Raw genomic sequence first — 24,664 nt, 5'->3', positions numbered from 1 at the left:
CGTTGTCAACGAAACGAACCAGTCGAATATGGACCACGGCCAATCATGCGTATCGTACGTTTAGAGGCCTAGCTAAGGAGGAAGGTCTTCTGTGTACTATTTTGAGAATGAACTACGGATTTTCACCAGGAGAGATAATAAAATTGAATGTTGGAGGAACAAAGTATGTAAAACTAGATGACGAGGGCCGATTTATAATAAAATTATTACTGTATTTGAAATGTAGCTAAGCTGTCTGGGTGAAGTGTGTCCCTGCTCTTTGTCAAAAAGTAGGCTAGCCTAGGCCTTAGGGCGGGCAGGCCTAATAATAGTAGGCCTAGGTAGGGCCTAGGCCTAGAGGCCTGAGGTCTATAATGTAGATGTTAAGCAATTAGTAAAGCTCCGTACATTATAGAAAAAATATTATACAAAGGTTAGATTTAATGCTTAAAAAAATTTCCTGAGGGCCTAGGCTAGTGTAACGTCCAATCCGGTCTAGCAATGTTGCGTTAATTTAGGCCTAAACATGGGAGACGCCGCCAAACACTAGTAATATACGGCAGTAATCCACTTTTGCACGTAACTTTTACTTCTTTATTTTTTTACCTCAATGTTCTTCTCACAGTCACAACATATGTTCACATGATTCAACCACTCACAAAATACCTTCTTTAACGGTGGGGAGGGGGGTCCCCGACGAGGAGGCAGATTTCTCAAATTGACAGCAAAATGGGCGTGGTTTAGCATCTCTTAAAATGTTCAGGAACAGTTGAACTGGTCCAGGGGGCGAAGGCAACGAAAATTTGACAATTTTGGGGTTTCAAAGGCTTATTTAATCGATTTTAGTGTCTGCTAATATGTAGAAAATAGCATAAATTTTTTTTCTCCCCGACGAATTGTGGTTTTTCTCCCCAATGGTGGGGGAAGCCCCTGGCCCCCGCGGGTGCCACCCCTGAATGCTTCCGTGCGATTAACCTTGATTACGACATGAAAGTTCAAACAGATGGTACCACGTAATGATGCCACATTTTGTTGATGGATGTTTCATGGGAAAATTCAGATTCAAATTATAAGACTGGCCTTTAATTATTTCAATTATAAAGAATTGATTCGGACATTCTGGCAATTTCTTACTAGATTGCAAAGCAGCAAAATAGTATGTACAGCTCATTGTGCTGGCAAGCATGGAAACGCTGTATCAACCTCTATAAATTTATAAAGGTATCTTTTTTTGTTGAAAAATGTACTTTGTGAGTGGTTGAATCATGTAAAAATGTTTAATAATTATGTGTTTATGTGCCAAAGTGCATTGGCACCCAGTAATACTACAACAGCAAATAATTGATTTATTTTAGGTGTGTGTGCAAAAAAAATTCCTCATTTTTGTCACCGCGAAGATATCAAGCACCACGATGAAAATTGAATTGTAATTGAAAATTACTATCGTAAAACAAAGTTAGTTAGAACCCGAAGAAAGTTACTTCAAATTCAATATTAAGTATGAACAATTAAGGAATTCCTTGAATAAATGGGCCCTCATAAACTAAACAAACTGAACATTTAATAAGAATATTCTAGACCTATTTTAAAGACTCAAGGTATGAAATTAGGTATAGGCCTACGGCCAGGTAGGTAGGGAGGCTGCTGAGGCCTCCTTCCTAGGTCGTAGCCTAGAATAGTTATGGATCATACCTGTCTGCACCGACCAAAAAGTGACTACTGTATTCTTTCTCAATGCTTTAGGAAATGTTTAGTTCTTTGACGACAATTGTCTGTCAAAATACTGAGCATTATAAGCAAGTTTTTCTAGTTATTCATCGTATCTGTGCAATGAAGCTAGCTCTGTGATTGAGTTAATGCGTACGTTGCAGGAGCACAAATCAGCATACGCACAGCTAAATGTTAATACGCACAGTACTGTATACTGATCATATCACTGTAGCAACCGATGACTGATACAAACAACAGTTGGTTATCAAAACCAACATTAAAAGGCGGCAATTGACTTATAAAGCAATGTAGAGCTTGCATCGTACACTAGCGGAAAATTATTATACTTAGGTTAGATTTAATGCATTCAAAAAACGAGTTGGGCTTTCAGATTAAAAGTTGAATACAATTTGGTTTATTTTCTCTATTTTTTATTTTAGAATTTTGAAAAAAAATAGGAAGTTGGGGCCCCGTGCTTACTGGGCTCCCCCTTGAATCCGCCACTGTTGAATATAACACTTGACATGACAGGGTGTACACTAAATTCATCAGATGGAGAAATCTTATATCTATCATTTTGTTTCACAAATACTAATTCCTAATGTCAAGTGAAAGATGTTTTTATTTGAAAGGTTTCTTTTATTTAATACTGTTTTTACAAGCTATAATACATTATACTACAGTTATAAATTATGTAGTTAACCTTCAGAGAACTTTATTTTAATAAATGGCCTAAATTAAGTATCTTATTGTTTTTGTTAAATTAGATGGAATTTAAATGTGTCTATTACGTAAACCAATCAGTTACACTTACATCGTCGCTCCATAGAGGGCGCCTACCTCTACCCTATGCATAATGAAGAATTTGTGCAAGGCGGGCGATTTCATTCTTTTTTCTTCATGCTCGAGGGTAAGATTCAAGAAAACTTTACAGATGTACGCGTATACAGACGTCAATCAACATCTGGTTGCTCAACTCAAAAAGGGAACTTGTAATGTTCGTTTGAAAATGAAAACAGAAAATCTATATTGTACAATAATAATAGGTCGATTTATAAGGTGCAGATAATAATGTTTATCACTGGTGCTGGGAATAGTCACAAAAGTGGGGGGGGGGAGTTTGCATGTCACTGCTTGGCTTAAAATAAATAATTTTGTGTTCAAACAAATTTTTTTTTTTGATGCAAATTGGCCAGGTCCCATTAAAATTTAACTTTATTTTTATAATACTACAGGATCACTGTTAATAACAATGTAGTGAGTTTTCTTCTCTAATTAATAATATTAAAAAAAATTTTATTTTGAATTTCAGATTTTCAACTTCAAAACAAACACTGTCATGGGTACCTGACTCTTTTTTCTCCAGGTAAGCTGAAAAACATAAAGAAAAGTACATTAAATGAGCTTTCTTAACACATCTAAAATTACAGTATATTGCTGCGTATGGTGATACCCATCACCAGCTGCCTTCTTTAGGAGACAATTGATAATACCGTACTCGCGGCGCAATTAGGCACCCGGGCACTTAAAGTATTTTTGGCTTATTCGCGCAAGTACGGTATACTGGATTGAAAACATAAATATAATGAATTTGTGGGATATATCTACTACAAGCAAAATTTGTGTAATTTGTTGAATGTAATGGGCATGATGTTTTTTTTAAAGGGTTAAATTGCTTCGGAACGAGTTTCTAGTGAAAAGTGCAATTAATAAAAACGGAGCTTATAATGATGATCACCAACGGAAGTTGAAGTTGACCTTACTTCCTGCGGGCTACAGCGCATGCTGCGAAAGAATTAAACAACCCACCGCGAAAGTATGAACAAATTATGGTAAAGCCTCAATCATGTCATCCTGTTGGTTTAATTTTTTTTTTTGACAGGTTATGATGACTAACATGGTATTGCATTGCAGCTGAAAAGTGTACGACGAAGCATGTGTTTTCTGAACGCCAACCCTATACTAATGCGTGTTAAAACACATGTTTTTAGAACGCATTTCTAACCCGCGTTTTTGTTCTTTGGCCTGCTTCTGCTGGGAAAAAAACATGTGTTTTTTAATAACCGTTTAAAAACACGTTTTTTTTTGCTCAGCAGAAACAGGCACATAGTCAACATGACCATATTTAAGCGTCTCACATGTGCTGTTTTCAAATAAAATTTGATAATCTGGACGGGGATATAGAAGATACTGTGTGCAGTCAGCTATGGAATAATTTGAAATTTAAAATTTCATTTTGGGTTGCTCAATTTGTATGAACGTTTTTAGCTTTCCTTTGCTTTCCATTAAAATGTATTTGTAGAAATATATGCAATTGTAATATTACCATTCCTTTCTTCACTGTAACATATAATACATAGAACATTCTAGAAGTACATTTATGTGATCAAACAAACAGTGTAAACCACATTGCTAGTTATAGGAACACATGACACCATGTAGAATCCAAGAGAAATATTTGGAAGCTTCTGGAATCTTGGATAATGTAGAGGCAATAAGCCTATTGGTTAATTATGATGTAATGTGACCAATGAGGGACTTTAGGCAACATGGAATGCTCTTGAATGCTCTGGAGTTCTAGAGCTACTGTATATATTATAAGATGAGAGCTTGGTTTTTCAGGGAACTCTTTTTTAAAACACATGTTTATGTGAATATTTGTTGTGTTATTTGATACCAAATTCTTGTTGGAGTTTATACAGAATAAAAAGTTTATTTGAGGGTTGTGTTACAACATTGTGAGCTGTGTTTATATTTTAGAGGGAGGGATTCCTGTTCATTTCTTTAACGCTCAGAAATACGTCAAGTAGGAATTCATGACAACAACATAACATAGAATATCATACTGCCTTGCAAGAACTGCCATAGTACTACAGTATACCCCTCGATTTCATCTCCGAGCATAGTATAGCCTCAAATTAACCATTTAGGGTGTATAGTAGTATGAACCATTTTTTAAGCTAAAGATGATAGAATAATAGGTCTACAATAATAATAATAATAATAATAATAATAATAATAATAATAATAATAATAATAATAATAATAAAAATAACATGTATTGCCTGAATAGGGAATGGGCGAAAGCTCGAAAAAGATTTGCTCCCTATCCTTCATATTATGCCCTTTAATGCTGAAAATTGTATAGGACGGGGGGTGCAAAAAAGTTAAAAAAAAAAAGAAAAATTTTTCTCATGTCACCAATATTAACATATTAAATTGCAATGCTTGCAATTAAGCCTGTCTCACTATTTGTTTTTCAAAGGGTATTATAAAAATAACCCATAATCAATAATTTGCAATGAATTTATGCCTAGAATGGCGATACCTTACATCAGACACCAAATTTAGGCAACTTTCTTGTGCAAAATGGAGAAAAATAAAGATCACTTTCTTAAATTTGTGAACAAAAAATCGAAAAAAAAAGCTTGTTTTAAAAACTCCCCCCTCTTTTTCAGTGAGCTAGGGGCGGGTGCTGGAGGGCAAACGAACAATTTTTTGTTTAGACCTTATTGATTTGGTAGGAGAGAGTATGGTAATCTGCAAACTGAAATAGTGATGATGAGATATCATTTACAGTATCACTATAAATTAGGAAGAGAAGTGTCCCCAACACAGAACCATGAGCGACCCCAGATGTTACATTAATCCACTCCTCTCCTCTATAAATAACTCTTTGTTTTCTGTTCGATAAGAATTTGTTATCCATCTATAGATAATACTTGTAATGCCATACATGTTGAGTTTTTTTATTAGTCTGCTGTGTGGTACTTTGTCAAAAGCTGATGAAAAATAAAAAAATATTACATAAATATTTTTATGGAAAATGCAAATATTTATAGACTTAATTAACAAAATACCATTATGTACAAATACAGTTAGTGAAAATACTGTACGCCTAGAGACGATATTAAAAGAGAATTAATTTCTATATCCTTTTCTTAATAGTCTTCTGAGTGGTCGTATATCTTCTATGAGGGATGAGGAAGGAGCAGTAAGTGACCCTTATAATTACTAAAGCAGTTTATCAATTTTCTACACATTCATTTTATGTCCTTTTTATATTAATTTGACACGTTCCTTTGCTTGTGATCGTTTCAATAGATATTTATTGACCGAGATCCTGTAGTGTTCGTTCCAATTTTGAATTACTTGCGTACCAAGGATTTGGATGTGAGGGGGGTAAATCTAACGACCTTAAGGCATGATGCAGAATTCTATGGAATATCCCCACTTGTGAAGAAATTGTCATTGTGTGAGGATCTTGGTAGATCAACGTGTGGTAATGTGCTCTTTCATGGCTATCTCAACGCTCCATGTAAGTAGTACACTGAAAATTTTGTTAAATCTAAATTATAATAATGGCTATGTTCTCACACTGCAGCTAACGGTTTGCAGGATCCGGATCCTGCTAACCGTTAGCTGCCATGCGAGAAAATCCCGATTCGGATACCAACAATATGATGATAGAATCACTGGCCAATAAGAAACTGGAAATTGTAAACGCGTATGTGTGATTGGTTGATGACAGAAACGCCCTCAACTTGCTAACCGATAGCGCTTGCTAACCATTAGCGTATCCGGATACCGCTAATGGTTAGCTCCCGATTCTGTGAGAACCAGGCTTATATGTATATAATGCAAATACACAACTAATGTGAGAAAGATAAACTGATGTAATGTATATCCTAACAAATATCCCATTATAGGTTTTCCGGCTCGTAGTGAGCACCGAAACAGTATTGCAACAGAAGCAGAGCTACATTCCCGGCCAGGATCAGCCCGCAGTTTATCTGGACGAGACCACCGCCCTGTATCTGCAACTGAGTATACGAAATCGGACATTGAAATGAGTTTAAGTAAGCCTCAATTGGAAGATACTTAAATATCTTTTTTCTTCTTAAGCCAAATTCTATGTATATACGAAATGTAGCTTAGTGGATAAGATGCTTGGCTTCCAATCCCAGGGTCCTTTGTTCTAATCCTGCAATGTTGATGGAGTGGAACTGTAGCTTGGTGGTTAAGATGCTTGCTTTCCAATCCTAGGGTCATGGGTTCAAATCCTGCAATGTTGATAAAGTGGAGCTGTAACATAGTGGTTAAGATGCTTGCCTTCCATTGGACTGAAGACATCATAAAACAAAAATATTATGTGACAAAAACCTATGATTTGCCTATTTATAGGACAAATTTGTCACATAAAACTTCATTTCATATCTTACCAAAGATATAGACCCTAGGAAGGTGATAAATGTGACAGGTCATCATGGTTGGATTGCTGTAGCCTACGCACACTTTGTCTGTTGCTATCGCATCAAAGAGTCCAGTGGATGGCAGCTTGTATTTACGACACCATATCTTGAACAATGTATTGAAAGACTCGCTCTCAACTCAAAGGTCGTTGGGGTCACACAGACAGATGGTCGTGATAAGATGCTTGCCGTTGCGTTTGGTAGTATGATTCGATTATGGTGTTGCCAAGATGATAGTTTACGGAACGAAATAGGTTTGTAAAATATTTAATTCAGAATTTGTTCTTGAGATATTTAAATCGGAAAATAATATCTATTAACTAAAGATATTAATAATATATTGTAGAAGGTTAAAACACAATATATACAGGACTTAAAATATTTGTACTTTCTATTGACTGCTTCTTAACCAATCAGATTTCTAGAATTTATGTATGAGGTATATAAAAGAATATATAGTATGCCATTATCCATATATTAGAAATGGTTAATTTATCAAAATATATGTATTGTCATTAGGAAATATCATTTCATTTACAAAGATGTAGGGTATCAGTGTTGTATTTTCAGTTGGAAAAAGATTAAGATATCGGTTTTGTCTATTTCAGGCACATTTGACCTGGGTGTGAGGGTCGATTCACTATTTTTCATTGGCAGTCAGCTTGTTGCAACAAGCCATACAGGAAAAGTAGGAGTTTGGCATGCTGTAACCCGCAGTTGGCAGGTAAACAATCTGGTTTAATCAGGTCACATGATATGACCTCAGTAGGTCACATGTCATAACCTCAGGTCATATGTGTTTCCATGCGGTTGTCACTAGATTTTTTTTTATTGCACATCAGCCATGTGATTCAATTATGTTACCTAACTCAAAAAATTTCAAAATACAGTTTTTAAAAATGTCTATCTCCTGCAGACAGTATTATTGTTGTCTAAAATAGAACTGGAAATAAGGTTCACATGCATATGGAACTCGTTAAGAGATCATTAAAATTCTAATTAAAATAATTTCCATTTGATGAGCTCTGTTGGTTAGCAGTGTTTACTGCTGTACTGTAAAAGTTGGTCCCTTTTAAACATTATAAAAGATAGTACATCTTTAATAAATCCTGTTTTTATTCTGTTTTGTTTCATTTCAATTGTTTCATCTCCACATAAAAAAAATGTAAAAATTCCACTAACAAAAAAATTAACAGCAAGACCCCAGCATTATTGAGAAAATATCTGAAATATAAACAAAATTATGCAACAGTGGATTTTCCAAAAATATGGGGTCGGATGCAACATTTTCCATATTATAAAAAATTACTGTATACATAAAAACAGCCATATTGAAAGCTCTATAATTATTAGAGTTCCTATTAATTTTTAATTGATTTTTTTTCATTGTTTACTATATTAATATAATACACTATAGATTTGTTGGCATGTTTATTTATATTTATTAAATAAACACATATAGGGAGCATAACATACAGACAAGATGGTAATGCTGTTTTACAATATGGTCCTGCAAAGATAAAATACAAGAAACAACATACAAGAAAGCTGCCTAAAAAAATTGCTACTTATACTTATAAATATTTGTGAAACTATTTACTTTCTGTAATAACAATTCTTCAAACCATACAAATTACATATTAGGACAAATGATCTTTAATATATTTTCTGTATTTTTAGTTTCAAGAATGCTTCAAATTGGCAAAACATTTGGGTTACTGGATGTTTATCACGTTATTGCATCATGAAATATTTTATTAATTATTCTCTGATTAATTTCTTGGTATCCAACTCAACGTATGTCATGTTGTTGATGGTGACTACTTGTTCAAATATACATTTGTATAATCACCTTTACATCGTCAATGATGCATTTTGTTATCGATTAATGACTTTTACATGATGCATGCATATTTCCTGTATGTCTTTGGCATATAATCCATTTTAGGTGGATGGGATTTCCAAGTTATAATCATAACATGGCTAAATTCCAAAAAAAAAACCAATGAAGACAAGCTGTTTGTTTAATACTACTCTGCATTGAGCTTATAAAAAATAAAACAATAAATGTTTGAGAAATCAGCCTTCAAAGTTTACGATTTAGGGCATTTCCCAGGCAGAAACCATCATTAAATCATTAAGAATTATTGTTTTAACATTGAAAATGGGGAAAATATTTAATAACAACATAGCATGGTAGATAGATATTATAAATGTTTGTTTAGTGCAATAAAATACATTTTAAAAAATGTTGGCATTTCAGAATGTTTTGCCTGTTATCTCTGAAACATGATTTGCAACAAAAAGTGACTGGTTTGGTTTGTCTTTGCAACATATTCTTTTGCATACACAATGAAATTGGTTGATAAGCAAGTTAAGGATGTTTTTGCTGCGAATCAGTGAAACTGAATTGTTTTCTTTGAGTGTCATTGAAAGTTTATAAATTACTTGATCCTTATAATTGAGCAATTCTGTGATTTAATAAAATTGTTTAGGGTTTTTTAGATTTTCCCCCGTACAGTTATTTTTGATATACATGAATAATAATAATACAAGAGTTTATATACCTGCATTGTGCTAAACTTAAAAATTATTTATATTAAATATCAGTACAGTTATTTTCCATAGACTTGAGTATTAACAAGAGTTTTATATTTTGCTAAACTTTAAAATAATTTATATTAATAACAAAATGCTAAAGTTTAATGTTAGATTTTGTTCCCTACAGTTTTTTGTTTATATACTTAGACAATAATAATAAGAATAATAATAAGAGTTTTTATATATATTATGCTAAACTTCAACATAATTTATATTAAATATTAATGTAGTTATATTTTCATATACTTGAATAATAACAAAAGTTGATATATTATGATAAACTTTAAAATTCAATTCCATTCCATATTTGTGTTTTTACCATACATCGTCAATCATGCATTTTGTTATCGATTGGTATTTAAGCGATGCATAGTTCCCATATGTCTTTATGACATGTAATCTATTTTAGGAAGGATGGGAATTCCAAGTTGTAATTTTATAAAGCCCTGTCCAGACTATCAAATTGCATTTGACAAAAACATGCGACATGCTAAATATGGCCATGACCATATGCGAGGTCTCACCACGAAATGAGACACACCGTGAAATCATACGATATGAAAAGATAATACTTTATTGCAATTTGATCTCTTAAAGTACGAATTGAAGTTGAACAATAAAAATTACCAAGTAAGAATCTACAGAAGATAAAATCTTGTATACAATTAAAACAAGAGGGACAATGGGGTAAAGTGGAGGACAACCAAACGGAAACAAGAACATTAAAAGGAATAAAAAACATTAAAAGCAATTGGGGTTAAAACAACCGGTTAAAACAAGGCATCAGAGACAGGCAACCATTTCAACTGTTTTTTGGTTATTTAACTTCATTAATTTTTTACTTGACCATTCCTTGATATATTTAAACTCATCTTGTAGGTTACTAACACCAGATTTAACCACACGTTCACAAATGAGGCATGTCGTGGCGAAATGGTTAAGTTGTCGCACAGGCCAATATTGAGTAAATGAGCTATGAAATATGGGAGCTCAAAAAATTGCCTAAAAATCCAAATTTGTTTTTCACTATAGATCAATAGTTTAATGTCTTAATCACATCCCAAAGTATGACTTTTGGAAGTGGTCAACAAATCGTTTATTTAACTTTATCCTGATAGTTAATTCTATTAAACAATGTATGAACAAATACCTTTGAAAGGCAATTACTCAAAAATCATGTTTATCTTGACTCCAAGAGTGCTGTACTTTCACTATACATTAACTTAGGCTTGAAATGTCCAATTTCAATGGATGGCCACTCATTTTAAAGATCACATACTCAGGTATCTAAAAATACCAATAACCTGAATTTCAATTTTTGCTACAACTTAGCCATTTTGCCACAACCTGCCTCAAATGTTAGTATCATCCATATATTTAATACAGCGGGAGGTAGGTGATAGATCATTGATAAATAATATGGGGCCTAACCAGGAGCCCTGGGGAATTCCACCATGGGGGATAACCAAGATGAAATAACATTTCTCAGTTTAACCCGCTGAACTCTACAGCATAAGAAGCTCTTTACCCATAAAAGAAGGTTTCCGTTAACATTAAGTTTACGTAACTTGCTAATTAGTAATCTATGGTCAATTATGCTTCTTGAAGTCAAGAATCAAAACCCTAATTTCCTCATGGACATCAGTGGTAGAGTACAGATCGCTGAGAAACAATATCGAAATCATAATCATCATATTGAGATATTCACCAAAATAGGTCAAAGTCAAAATTTGTATAAAATGTTGATTTTAAGGTTTTGAAATAATTTGATACATTACATATTTTACAATGTTTTGGCCATTATCTCTGAAATGCAATTTGTGACAAGTGACTGGGTTTGGGTTGTCTTTGCAACATATTCTTTTGCATACACAATAAAATGGGTTGATCGGCAAGTTATGGATGTTTTTGCTGTGAATCAGTGAAACTGAATTTTTTCTTCGAGTGTCATTTAAAGTTAATAAATTACTTGACCCTAATAATTGAGCAATTTTATAATTTAATAAAATTGTTTAGGGTTTTTTAGATTTTCCCCAGTACAGTTATTTTTGATATATTTGAATAATAATACGAGAGTTTATATACATATATATTATGCTAAACTTAAAAATAATTTATAATAAATATCAGTACAGTTATTTTCCATATACTTGAGTATTAACAAGAGTTTTATATTTTGCTAAACTATAAAATAATTTATATTAATAACAAAATGCTAAAGTTTAAAGTTAGATTTTGTTCCCTACAGTTTTTTGTTTATATACTTAGACAATAATAATAAGAATAATAATAAGAGTTTTTATATATATTATGCTAAACTTCAACATAATTTATATTAAATATTAGTTATATTTTCATATACTTGAATAATAACAAAAGTTGATATATTATGATAAACTTTAAAATTCAATTCAATTCCATATTTGTGTTTTTACCATACATTGTCAATGATGCATTTTGTTATCGATTGGTATTTAAGCGATGCATAGTTGCCATATGTCTTTATGGCATGTAATCCATTTTAGGAGGATGGGAATTCCAAGTTGTAATTTTATAAAGCCCTGTCCAGACTATCAAATTGCATTTGACAAAAACATGCGACATGCTAAATGTGGCCATGACCATATGCGAGGTCTCACCACGAAATGAGACACACCGTGAAATCATACGATACGATATGATAATACTTTATTGCAATTTGATCTCTTAAAGTACGAATTGAAGTTGAACAATAAAAATTACCAAATAAGAATCCACAGAAGATAAAATCTTGTATACAATTAAAACAAGAGGGACAATGGGGTAAAGTGGAGGACAACCAAACGGAAACAAGAACAATTAAAGGAATAAAAAACATTAAAAGCAATTGGGGTTAAAACAACCAGTTAAAACAAAGCATCAGAGACAGGCAACCATTTCAACTGTTTTTTTGTTATTTAACTTCATGAATTTTTTACTTGACCATTCCTTGATATATTTAAACTCATCTTGTAGGTTACTAACACCAGATTTAACCACACGTTCACAAATGAGGCATGTCGTGGCGAAATGGTTAAGTTGTCGCACAGGCCAGTATTGAGTAAATGAGCTATAAAATATGGGAGCTCAAAAAATTGCCTAAAAATCCAAATTTGTTTTTCACTATAGATCAATAGTTTAATGTCGTAATCACATCCCAAAATATGACTTTTGGAAGTAGTCAACAAATCGTTTATTTAACTTTATCCTGATAGTTAATTCTATTAAACAATGTATGAACAAATACCTTTGAAAGGCAATTACTCAAAAATCATGTTTATCTTGACTCCAAGAGTGCTGTACTTTCACTATACAATAACTTAGGCTTGAAATGTCCAATTTCAATGGATGGCCACTCATTTTAAAGATCACATACTCAGATATCTAAAAATACCAATAACCTGAATTTCAATTTTTGCTACAACTTAGCCATTTTGCCACAACCTGCCTCAAATGTTAGTGTCATCCATATATTTAATACAGCGGGAGGTAGGTGATAGATCATTGATAAATATTATAAATAATATGGGGCCTAACCAGGAGCCCTGGGGAATTCCACCATGGGGGACAACCAAGATGAAATAACATTTCTCAGTTTAACCCGCTGAACTCTACAGCATAAGAAGCTCTTTACCCATAAAAGAAGGTTTCCGTTAACATTAAGTTTACGTAACTTGCTAATTAGTATTCTATGGTCAATTTTGCTTCTTGAAGTCAAGAAGCAAAACCCTAACTTCCTCACGGACATCAGTGGTAGAGTACAGATCGCTGAGAAACAATATTGAAATCATAATCATCATATTGAGATATTCACCAAAATAAGTCAAAGTCAAAATTTGTATAAAATGTTGATTTTAAGGTTTTGAAATAATTTGATACATTACATATTTTACAATGTTTTGGCCATTATCTCTGAAATGCAATTTGCGACAAGTGACTGGGTTTGGGTTGCCTTTGCAACATATGCTTAAATTTGCATACACAATGAAATTGGTTGATAGGCAAGTTATAGATGTTTTTGCTGTGAATCAGTGAAATTGAATTGTTTTCTTTAAGTGTCATTGAAAGTTTGTAAATCACTTGATCCTTATAATTGAGCAATTCTATGATTTAATAAAATTGTTTAGGGTTTTTTAGATTTTCCCCAGTACAGTTATTTTTGATATACTGTATTTGAATAATAATACGAGAGTGTATATACATATATATTATGCTAAACTTAAAAATAATTTATATTAAATATCAGTACAGTTATTTTCCATATTCTTGAGTATTAACAAGAGTTTTGTATTTTGCTAAACTTTAAACTAATAAGCAATTAGTAGAGCTCTGCATAGTACACTATAGGAAAATTATTATTCAAAGGTTAGATTTAATGCTTGAAAAAATTTGCATGCACCGACCAAAAAGGACGTCAGTACTGTATTCTCTCTCGAATGCTTATTTCTTTGGCGAAAGTCTATCAAAATAGCATTACAAACAAGTTCTTTCTGACACAATACAAATTACAATAGTTATTCATCGTATCCGTACTGTGTACTGACGTACTGCTGATGTGTAGTTAAACGTGTACTGCAGGAGCAAAATTCAGCATACGCACAGCTAAATGTAAATACGCACACATATACTGATCATGTCACTATAGCAACCAATGACTGCTACAACAGTTGGTTATAAAAAACTAAAATTAAAAGACGGCGATTGACTTATAAAGCAATTAGTAGAGCATGCATCGTACACTAAATGGAAAATTATTATACTTAGGTTAGATTTAATGCATTCAAAAATTTCCTTTTGTTCAAGCATTAAATCTAACCTTCGTATAATAATTTTCCTATAGTGTATTATGCGGAGCTCTACTAATTGCATATTAAATATCAGTTATTTTTCATATACTTGAATAATAACAAAAATTTATATGTATTATGTTGCTAAACTTTAAAGTCATATTTTGTCCCCTACAGTTTTTTTTTTTATATACTTGAACAATAACAAAAGTTTATATATTATTATTCTAAACTTTAAAATTCAATTCAGTAAAAATATATGGAGATTGCGGGTTTGATTCCCACCAGAGAACTTTTTTTCATACAGCTATAATAATTTGATATGATTTTATACCATCATGTTGTTCCTATATATTTGAGCACTGTATTATTATCTATTTGATTTGTATATATATTATGTTGTAATTAATCATATCAAGCATACCTGTAGCTCCTCAAGGACAACTTCCAAGAAATTATCTCCTATATTGTATAGGAGATGATTCTTCACACATTACATTTGTGTTTAAAATTGTTATTCATGTGTGGTTAGAAAAGAATTAATTGAATATTTATTTGTATGCCCTCAGTGTCAGAACATACAGCCAATCAGTAGCTATGATACAGCAGGGACGTATCTGTTGTTAGGTTGTACTAACGGCTCCATCTACTATATAGGTAAGTTGATGATATGTCTCTGGTAACACCATTAAATATTTCATAATGATCACAATCTATGAACTACCATATATTCTTGCGTATAAGATAGCCTTGTCTTATACGCGCAACACATAAACATTTTTGGTTTTTAATTCATGTTTGTGATGTCCGTAACATGCAAATTTACTACTGAATTTAAGCTACTAACTGTGAATGAATGCAGAAAAATAAGATTTTGATGAACATTTGAAAGCCAATTAAATGGTGTTATTTGGAAGATTAGTCCATACACTTTGGCTCTGTTTTGAACCAGCTAGATGCAGTATTAAGACCATATAGAGCAAAAAATAGTAGGATTTCCGACGGGAAACAGAGGGGTCGTTTTATACGCTCAACATACACAAATTTGTCCAAAAATCTTCTCAAACTCGGATATCGTCTTATACGCGGATCGCCTTATGCGTGAGAATATATGGTAACAAAGAACGAAATGGCAGTAATCCAGATCCAATATAACTATGAAAAATGAATAAAATAGAAGGGGGAAGGGACGGAGGCTATAATTAACTAAAAGATTTACAGATTGAAGAAATGTCCTAATTTTTCCATTTGTAGGCTGCCCTTTAACAAGGAGAGTCCCATACAGATGATGAATCTCAAACCTAATCTTAAAACAATTTGAAATGTGAAACTGACAAAAAATATGTCTTATCATAACATGGAAGTGCTGAAATGACTTGAGTTGGTTTCTTAATAGGTTAAGAGAAGTCCTTTGTGTGTCTTGTTCCGGTGATAGATAACATAAGTGAGCTCTTATTACACTGGACTGACTTTGAGTTGATTTTCGTTAATGAAGTTGAGGTGAAGTCTTAGGCACATAGCAGGGGTGGAATTTTTTTACCTCCCCTTTTGGGAGGTAAAAAAAAGAAAAAAAGAAAAAAAAAGGAAAAAATGATAGCCCACAACGCCTGAAATGTTATTTTCGGGCGTCTAGACATTGTTGTCTCGATCGGCCCAAATTTTGGCCCCCACTTTCGGTCCCCCCTTTTGGGCATATCTGGATCCGCCCCTGCATAGGGACCCTTATAACAAGATAGGAAATTCCACCATTGCTATTTCTAGACTAAGAAGCTTTTATGATTTTGTTTATACATTCAAATAAATATTTATCACATTCACAGGGCATTACGCATCTTTTTGTGAAAGTGGGTTTTTCCACTTTCATAACTCCTAGACATCATTTTGTTATGTTTTGTCATGCATGCCAAATGAATGAAATAAAAATTTAAAAATCAAATTTTATGTTGAAAGTTTTATACAATTTTATTAATTTTTAATATTTATAACATCCTTATTGACTATATTTATCTTTTAAATATTTTTTTGAACATTTATATTTTATTAGATGTTTTAGAGATTTTGTTTATTTTTATGTTTCTTCATGTATCAGATATGCAGAAGTTTCCTCTACGAATGAAGGACAATGACCTACTGGTCACTGAACTCTACGCGGATCCATCACAGGATGCGGTCACAGCACTTAGTGTCTATCTCACCCCAAAGATTAGTATGTTTACATATTCATAAATTTATTAACTTCTTCCTTGTTTACTAAAGTAAACAATTTTTTACATTGTGGTATCATTGGTGAGAATGTAGATGGTACAAATCATTAAAAAATAATAAACATTTTATCAAATGTATGGGGCATGCTTCTCAAGTTAGTAAAATGCATTTCAGTAACCAAGTCTTCAAATTTCCATAGTAAATGCAAAATTTCCATTGCACCTAATAATTTCTCTTGAGTATGGGTTGTCTAGGGACAAGTACTGTAACCAGAGATCCTGATGGAATCAATTGTTCTAGACCTTAGACCTATTTATTTATGACTCCTAGGCCTATGATGAATTTTTGTAGTATTTTTGTCTATTTCCGTACATCTGTATTTAGGCAAAATTTTCATAGCAACTACTAGAATTTATGGAAGTTCTGTAATACTTCTGATGGAGGAAGTAAAAATGGCATAAACTCTAGAATTAGGCCAATGGGGAAAAAAGGCAACTCTTCTTGAATTAGGCCAATGAAAAAGAAAGACCAACTAACCCAATTTCCAAGTGTTACTTTGTTAGGGTATTGCATAAATTCTTATTTTGCTTTATGAAGTGAATTGGAGCTGTAGCTTTGTGGTTAAGATGCCTGCCTTCCAATCCCAGGGCCCTAGGTTCAAATCCTGCAATGTTCATTGAGTGGAGCTCTAGTTTAGTGGTTAAGATGCTTGTCTTCCAATCCCAGGGTTCCTAGGTTCAAGTCCTTAAATGGTGATGTAGTGTAGCTATAGTTTAGTGGTTAAGATGCTTGCCTTCCGATCTCAAGGTCCTGGGTTCAATTCTGTAGTGTTGATGGAGTGGAGCTGTTGCTTGATGGTTAAACTATTAATTCCTCCATAGTTAAACAGACTATATTTATGGAGCATTGTTCTATCCTGTTATAAACATGTGGAACAAATAATAAATTTTTATTGATATGTATTTCCTTAAAAAACTTCCTACATATAATTACATTATCATTTGCTGACATCTCTCCTGTAAGTTGTAAATCTCTGTCTACACTATCAGATGTAATCAAACTCGTCTCAAAAAATTCGGTGTATTTTGATGAAACTGAATTATCAAATCCGATTGGTTGGGGTGGTTTGTAGTGTTTGCTTATTGGTCAAAAGGTGTTTTCTAAAAAAAAAAAACTTTTTGATGGATGACATAAAAACAAGTTGAATGTGTTTAACTTTTTTGATACAATTTCAAATTATGTGATATGATGTCATCATGCCCATATATGGGCACATCACATTTATTTGTCACTTAAAATGTGATAGTGTAGACAAAGCTTTAGATTAAATCTGGCTGGAGGAATTATGGGATGTGTCATAAGCTAAGGATAGTGTGAACAGTCTTCCGATAGTACGAAATTTGATGCCAGGCCCAGATGTGACCTAGAAAATAGTAAAAAGTCAACAATCATGCAAAAACAATGAATGGGTTGAGTTAAAAGTAGCCAAAAAAAGAAAGACTATATCAAGCTGTTGACACATGTTTCCGTCGGGAATCTATTGTTAAATAACATACCATAAATCTTCTATTGTCAAACAGGAAATTCATGTCACATGGTAATGTAAACATAGTGCTGTTACAATAAAGTTTAAAATTACAAATAAAATATGGATAATATAAATGGGGTAGGGGTATTGTTATATTGGTTTGTCCAGGAAACAGTTTCAGCATGCTACCACAGAAACAAATGTGGTTTACATTTTATGAAAAAACTATTCTATTTTACAGCTTTGATGGGAAATTGGATTGAAATTGCATATGGCACAAGTTCTGGGAAAGTACGGATGATTGTACAACATCCGGAGACAATGGGACAAGGCCCACAGCTCTTTCAGACATTCACTGTTCATAGAAGTCGGATCACTAAGGTTATGCTATCGGAAAAACACCTGGTCTCAGGTAAAGTGTGTAACAATCCGGAGCAGTCTGAGAGTGCCATTTCCGGCCATCTAGAGAGATGCATGCCATATTTATAAATTTTCTTACAATCAAGAGCCTCCATCTGTGAAAGTCCCTCACTGGGCTCCCTCTTTTTCAAATCCCTGGATTCGCCAATCTGCCATTGCAGAGATATGTTTACATTGTTTTGATTTTAAAAAGATAAATCTGGTTAAATGTTAGATATATTTTGGTTAGATTTACTAGTTAGTCATCAGAAATATAAAATATACTACAGTAACATTAAAAATAAATGTAAACTTAATCGCGTACCTGTTAAGCTTTCCACAGCCAACAGGGGTAGTATCAGCTTTTTTCCGACAAGTGGCCCATCATTGCCCAGCAGATGGGCCAAAGTCCATACCTACAATACCTCAGCCCCACCATGTTTAATTTTTTTGACAGATATGACTATGGTTCCCCGACTGCTGGGACGTGGCCCCTCCATGGCTGGGCCTGGGCCCAGATGCCCCCCCCCCCTCTGGTCCCACCCCTGATAGCCAGATAATAGTATAATTTTTCTGAAGTTCTGTAAATTATTTTCATCATTCTGTAACAGTGTGTTCAGAGTCAAATCATGTCCGCACGTGGAATGTAACTCGTTTCCGTGGAATGCTTTCAACTCAGCCTGGATCTACGCCCTTGGCGTCATTCAAAGTGCTCTCATTGGATGAACCAGACTCACATCCCAGTTATGCAGTCGGCAATGACATTGGTGAGTGTAACTTACGAAGAAAAAATATCTGCTATGTTAAGATGTGGTGTCTACCTAGTAATTAGATGAGAAACATTTTCATTATATAGAGGATCATTCAAAAAGTATACTTTGATGACCACTTTTGTAAAGAAATTCACCAGAAAATTTATACTAATATTTCACATTATTTAATACTTGAGAACTGCTATATAATATAGTACTGTAATATATGTGAGCATTATTTTTAATAATCTTCCTAAATTATGGTTATTGTTTATTAGGTCCCTATGGAGATAGGGAGGACCAGCAGGTATTCGTCCAAAAAGTGGTTCCAGAAACGGACTTGCTTTACGTTAGATTATCATCCACTGGCCACAGGTATGTTGACTTGAGTTGTGAAAGAAAAACTCCACACATCTGCTGCCCTCTAGAGTATGAACTCTCATTATTTGGGACATTGCTGTCATTTCAAATATACGGTTTTATATATTATTTATTATTTCTTCGGTACATATTCTTCCAATTTTTGCAAAGTCTAGTATTTAAAATTCTCTCATATGTATGATGTTAAAAATATTTTTTCTTCCCTTTATTAGAGTTTGTGAGATCCGTTCAGTGGACACAAGCTTTATCAGTTGTTTTAGTGTACATGAGTGCGAAGGCTCCAGTAGAATGGGCTCAAGACCTCGTCGGTTTCTCTTTACAGGGCATTCAAATGGAAGTGTACAGGTGAGTTTGAGGGCAGTGTTCAAGTAAGCAAAAATTTGCTATCTTCGACATACTTAAAAACAATAATTATTTTAATAAAATTATTTGATAACCTTGTGCTTTGCTGGGGCTAATTTACATCTTTGTCATATAAATGTGTTGTGTTCTGCGATAATAAGTTGTATAGTGACATTTATGTTTTGTTTAACATATTTTTTTTTATAGATTTGGGATTTGACTACTGCTCTCGAATCCTACTCAAAAGCTGAAAAAAGTAAGTTAGTTGTTGTTCCATATTTAATTGAAGTTTGTTATCTTGCTTGATTATGCATCAGATTTAATGAAATTATTAAATTTAATTATTTTTTCAAATAGCTACGAATTTAGGAGGTCCCTCACACGAGGAGCTTGTATATTTAATGGGACAATGTGATCTGAGCTCATCGCGTTGCACCACCCCATCGCTTAGTCCAGCTACCTCCTTAATGCCACTCAGAACCAGTCAGCTTCGAGCCTCCAGTAATCACCTTGGCAACCGCAGCACAGAGGATCTACCACTTGGAGCAGAGGGGGGACATGAGGAGAATGTAAATGATATGAGGGTTACACACTGTTAATATAATTCATCTGGACATGTTATATTTATATAGAGGAAGAGAATAAGAAAGATAATGTAAAAATATCTTACAGACAAGATTATAGGAATATTATCTTATTGCATTATGTATCAGATTCAAGAAAAGGACTTAATGGAAAATTCACAGATTATGTACTTCATTGTTTATGTATATTTCAGCAACTTTCCATTATCATATTTGGTTATAAACTATTTTGTTTAAAATACAGATAATCATACATTATCCTCCTGAATATTCATCCACCCCTATTAAGGGGACACTATTTCGACCACAAAAACGAGGAAAGTATATCTTTTACCACTACAACCAACCCCTATTCAGGAGACACTACCATTACGGGGACACTTTTTTGGTCCCGAAGGAGTCCCCTTAATAGGGGACCTACTGTATAATTAAATGGGAGTGGCTGGTGCAGTGGTTGTGTTTTGGGTTACCAAAATGGAGTTCTAGGGTTCACTGAGCCTTTTGCTGGTGTAAATGGGTACCTGGCAGGATGTGATATTGAATATATAATCCCTGTGCAATGCAGTGCTATTAGTCTTACTCCCCAGAAGCAAAGAAGGTTGCACTTTGTGTTGGTTTGCTTATCAATTTTTGAATGCAAATATCAGGGGTGATATAATTTCGTCACAGATATATCACCCCTTATCTTTGCATGCAAAGAAATGTAGTTATGACTGATAGTCATAACATTTCATCATGGAGAATAATAACTTTATGATTATACTGCATAGCCTTTATGTACGTCATTATTACATACATATTTGTTAACATTATCAAGCTTTTTGTGATAATCCTGTGTAATTTGCTATTTACGACACCATCATACCTATATATGGGTATATGACATAATCATGCCCACATATGGAAAAACCACTTTTTACGTTTGTTAAGTAAAGCAAGTGTTGACAGTACTAGAGATATTCTGGTAAAAACTTGTGGGTTTTTCCAGAATTTATCAGTCGCTATCGTCCCTATGGAGTGTCCTATATAAAGAAACTACACTTTGCATCATTCTTTTTACATCTATTTTTGTTGCATTAGAGCAGTATATTTTACTTTAACATTTTGTATTCATGCTATTCAATATTTATGCCTCTTAAAATGTCTTACAATAATAAAATGCAAAAACCAAATACTTTCAGTTCAGTCAGAAATATTTATTTTTATGACTCCTCAAAAATATTATACAGTTGCTCATAGAAACACACATGTAAATGTATTTACAAAAAGAAAACAACCCACATTACTGTGGTATTTTACTTCAGTCATTCTTACGTAAGAAGTTTAGCCAAAAATGACAATGATATAAAATATTGATTGTAAATAACAATCCATTGAACAAGGTACATAAATAGAACCTTATTCCTTATTGAAAATTTCACAGTAGTAACATGATTTTAGTACTATTCAATAGTGTATTCATGTATTATTTTCAGAAAATATGAATTAAATAACTCAGAAAATTAAATGAAGTACAGTACATAGAATCAATTGCCCTTTATTGAAAATTTTTTAATTGACATAACATGATTTTAGTACTATTCAATATTAATTTGTATATTTTCAGAAAATATTTTATGAAAATATGAATTACTTAAAAAATTAAATGAAGTACATAGACAGAACCATTGTCCTTTATTGAAAAATCTTAACAATAGTAACATGATTTTAGTATTACAGTAAATATTTAATATTCATTATAGAAAATAAGTATGTATATGCTATACATACTGTCTAATTATGAAAATTTGTGTTAAATACTTCTGTAAAATTTTTGAAGAATATTCACTCGTAAGTAGAAATGGTAACAATGACAAAGAGGACGGACTTCTATTCAAATACTAACTTTGTTGGATGGAATCTTGCAAAAACAAGGTAATTTTAAAGTACAATACATTGGTTGGACGGTCTTTAAATCAACAGATTTAAAATTATTGCAGATAAATTGTTTGGAATATAAAATTTGATTACAAAAAACTGACGTAAAGCTCTAATAAAATTGAATTGTTCTTAATTGTTTATTCATTTAAAAAAAAAAATCTGGTACGTATCTACATCAAGGTGATGGGATATGGAATGACACAATCAAGAAAGATAGAAAACTTTTTTTTTTATATTAAATAGTAATAATTATTAAAGAATAAAAATATCTAAAAATTAATTCAAGTTGAACATCTTATATTACAGGTTTGGATGGATTGATTTCACTTTAATATAGCTCCTTAAAGTAACAGACATAATAAAAATGTATGACCACTGTCAGATCCTTATCAACAGCAACTGAAAACAACATTCATATCCCGATGCTGTTTATACCTGTATCAGGAATGACAGATAACTAGCCTGGTGTCTTAATCATTAGACCACTGAACTTTCATATCTGTTTCATAAATATGAAAAGTCAATTACAAACAAAATACCGTATACAATCTTACAATTATTAACACACAACAATTTGAGACATTATTTGTTTAAACATTAAATCATTAAATGAAATTATTTGTCCAATAGAAAATCAGGAAAAAAAATACTATTGATATGATTTCAATCATCACTACAGCACAACCTTAATCAGCTCAATAACAAAAAATGCATGCTATATATCTGAACAGCAAACATTATTTTTTCAAAATCTTAAAAAAAACATGCACAAACATTAATATTATAAAAATGACCTTGTAAAATGACCTGGTATTCTAAGAGGTCATCAGAGATTAAAGATGAGTGTCTGTAAACATGGTTTGTTCTTTAGTGTAGCTATATGGCTGGCTGACATGGGTCATGTTATCGTCATCATACTGTGAAAATATAAATAAGACATCACTGTGATTAACATAAATATTAAATTTAACAATAATAAGCATTAGAAATAATACTAATAATAAATTCAATTTTTCATATCTCAACTTTAACACTGATATCTCACATTTGGCTGTACAATTTATAATTACACTAGCAAGATAACATTGTATTTAACTATGATTTACCTTACAAATTTATAATGAAAAATTTCCAAAATGAAAAACTTACAAGTCCACTGTCTGCAACTTGATTGTCCCAGACTCCATCATCCTCATCATCAAACTTGAAAGAGTGTTTCTCATCTAGGATCTGGCTCCCTCTACGACTGCGTGGTAGCTGTGGTGTCATACCACCAAATGCTGGGTTATTATAGCCCTTGAGACTGGCGTTTGTTAAACTACGTTGACTCACGGATCTGCTAATATTTTGAGGAATAGGATCCTGTAAAAAAATAAAGGTTACTGTATTACTATATAATAGCTTTACAATATAGTTAAATAGTGTCAACAAAGATATGGGGGGGGGGGGGGCAGGGAGTTCGGTGCAGTGGTTGTGGTACTAACTTTCAACATTGTGTATCTCGATTGTGGCCTTGGACAAGGCACTTCATTCAATTAAATTTAATTTATTTATTAAAATATTCCAAAATATGCAGTTTAATTTCCTGAATTATCATTTTTTATCAGACTTGTCCAAACTGAAAAGGAAATGGGTGATATCACACATAGTATTTCATTATATTTCCTTGAACTGTGCGGTTGGCAACACTCGCTGTGCAAATCGCTTGTGTCCTTGGGAAAGGCACTTTATCTCCACCCAGGTGTACAAGTGGGTAGCTGGTAGGTTCAAACACAACTGCGCTGATTACTAGCTGCAATATTATGGAATAATGATTTAATTTAATAATCTAATTTGGGAGCTTAGTGTTCCATACATGTTTGATCCAATGACGGGGGTAGTAATGTGAAGAGCTTAGAGGCTTTATGCATGAAGCGCTATATAAGACAGACATTATTATTATTATGCATTGTGGGTAATACGTACCATGATGCTTTCTGAGTGTGCATAGTTGCAGTTGTTTAAGGATGGTATAAGCATGCCTCGTTTCTGCCGTGGTGGTAATGGCTGACGCTCGCGTTCATACGGCTTGCGAGTTCCCATACGGCTCAAACACACAGCAATGCCGACAAATAATAATATAACAATGAAGAGTACGACAAGAGATAAGAACCAGACTGATGAATACCAGTCCTCGGAGGAATTACCTGTTGATTTACCATCTAGT

General features: G+C 33.0%; 2 protein-coding genes across 2 annotated transcripts in view; one reads left to right on the top strand and one right to left on the bottom strand.

The window, feature by feature from the left end:
* Positions 1 to 39: 39 nt before the first annotated feature.
* On the top strand, positions 40 to 21,710 carry LOC117111915 (BTB/POZ domain-containing protein KCTD3-like). Its single transcript, XM_033254951.1, has 15 exons — positions 40 to 163; positions 3,002 to 3,055; positions 5,638 to 5,683; positions 5,794 to 6,007; positions 6,399 to 6,548; positions 6,917 to 7,195; positions 7,550 to 7,665; positions 14,917 to 15,004; positions 16,437 to 16,553; positions 18,322 to 18,492; positions 19,091 to 19,246; positions 19,510 to 19,606; positions 19,825 to 19,957; positions 20,162 to 20,210; positions 20,312 to 21,710. Exons 1-15 carry the CDS (start codon positions 108 to 110, stop codon positions 20,551 to 20,553), a joined length of 1,968 nt encoding a protein of 655 aa, XP_033110842.1. The 5' UTR covers positions 40 to 107; the 3' UTR covers positions 20,554 to 21,710.
* Positions 21,711 to 21,713: 3 nt separating this feature from the next.
* The window catches only part of LOC117111914 (usherin-like), a 48,547-nt gene continuing 45,596 nt past the window's right edge, over positions 21,714 to 24,664 (bottom strand). Inside the window, exons 59-61 of the mRNA XM_033254950.1 lie at positions 24,424 to 24,659; positions 23,608 to 23,820; positions 21,714 to 23,375 (exon numbers count right to left, since the gene is read on the bottom strand). Coding sequence (XP_033110841.1) covers positions 23,292 to 23,375; positions 23,608 to 23,820; positions 24,424 to 24,659 — 533 coding nt within the window. The 3' untranslated portion in view covers positions 21,714 to 23,291. The remainder of the gene's footprint in view (positions 23,376 to 23,607; positions 23,821 to 24,423; positions 24,660 to 24,664) is intronic.

Source organism: Anneissia japonica, unplaced genomic scaffold (assembly GCF_011630105.1).
Source record: "Anneissia japonica isolate Jap-2015-1 unplaced genomic scaffold, ASM1163010v1 scaffold1594_len1068242_cov183, whole genome shotgun sequence".
Lineage (NCBI taxonomy): Eukaryota > Metazoa > Echinodermata > Crinoidea > Comatulida > Comatulidae > Anneissia > Anneissia japonica.
This window is presented reverse-complemented; position numbering and strand designations above follow the sequence as displayed.

Bases quoted from the DNA above. Each gene is read 5' to 3' on its own strand.
- LOC117111915 (XM_033254951.1), top strand. From the start codon at position 108: ATGAACTACGGATTTTCACCAGGAGAGATAATAAAATTGAATGTTGGA. The intron at 6,008-6,398 runs GTAAGTAGTACA...ATCCCATTATAG, and splicing joins TGGCTATCTCAACGCTCCAT to GTTTTCCGGCTCGTAGTGAG. The intron at 20,211-20,311 runs GTAAGTTAGTTG...TTTTTCAAATAG, and splicing joins CTACTCAAAAGCTGAAAAAA to CTACGAATTTAGGAGGTCCC.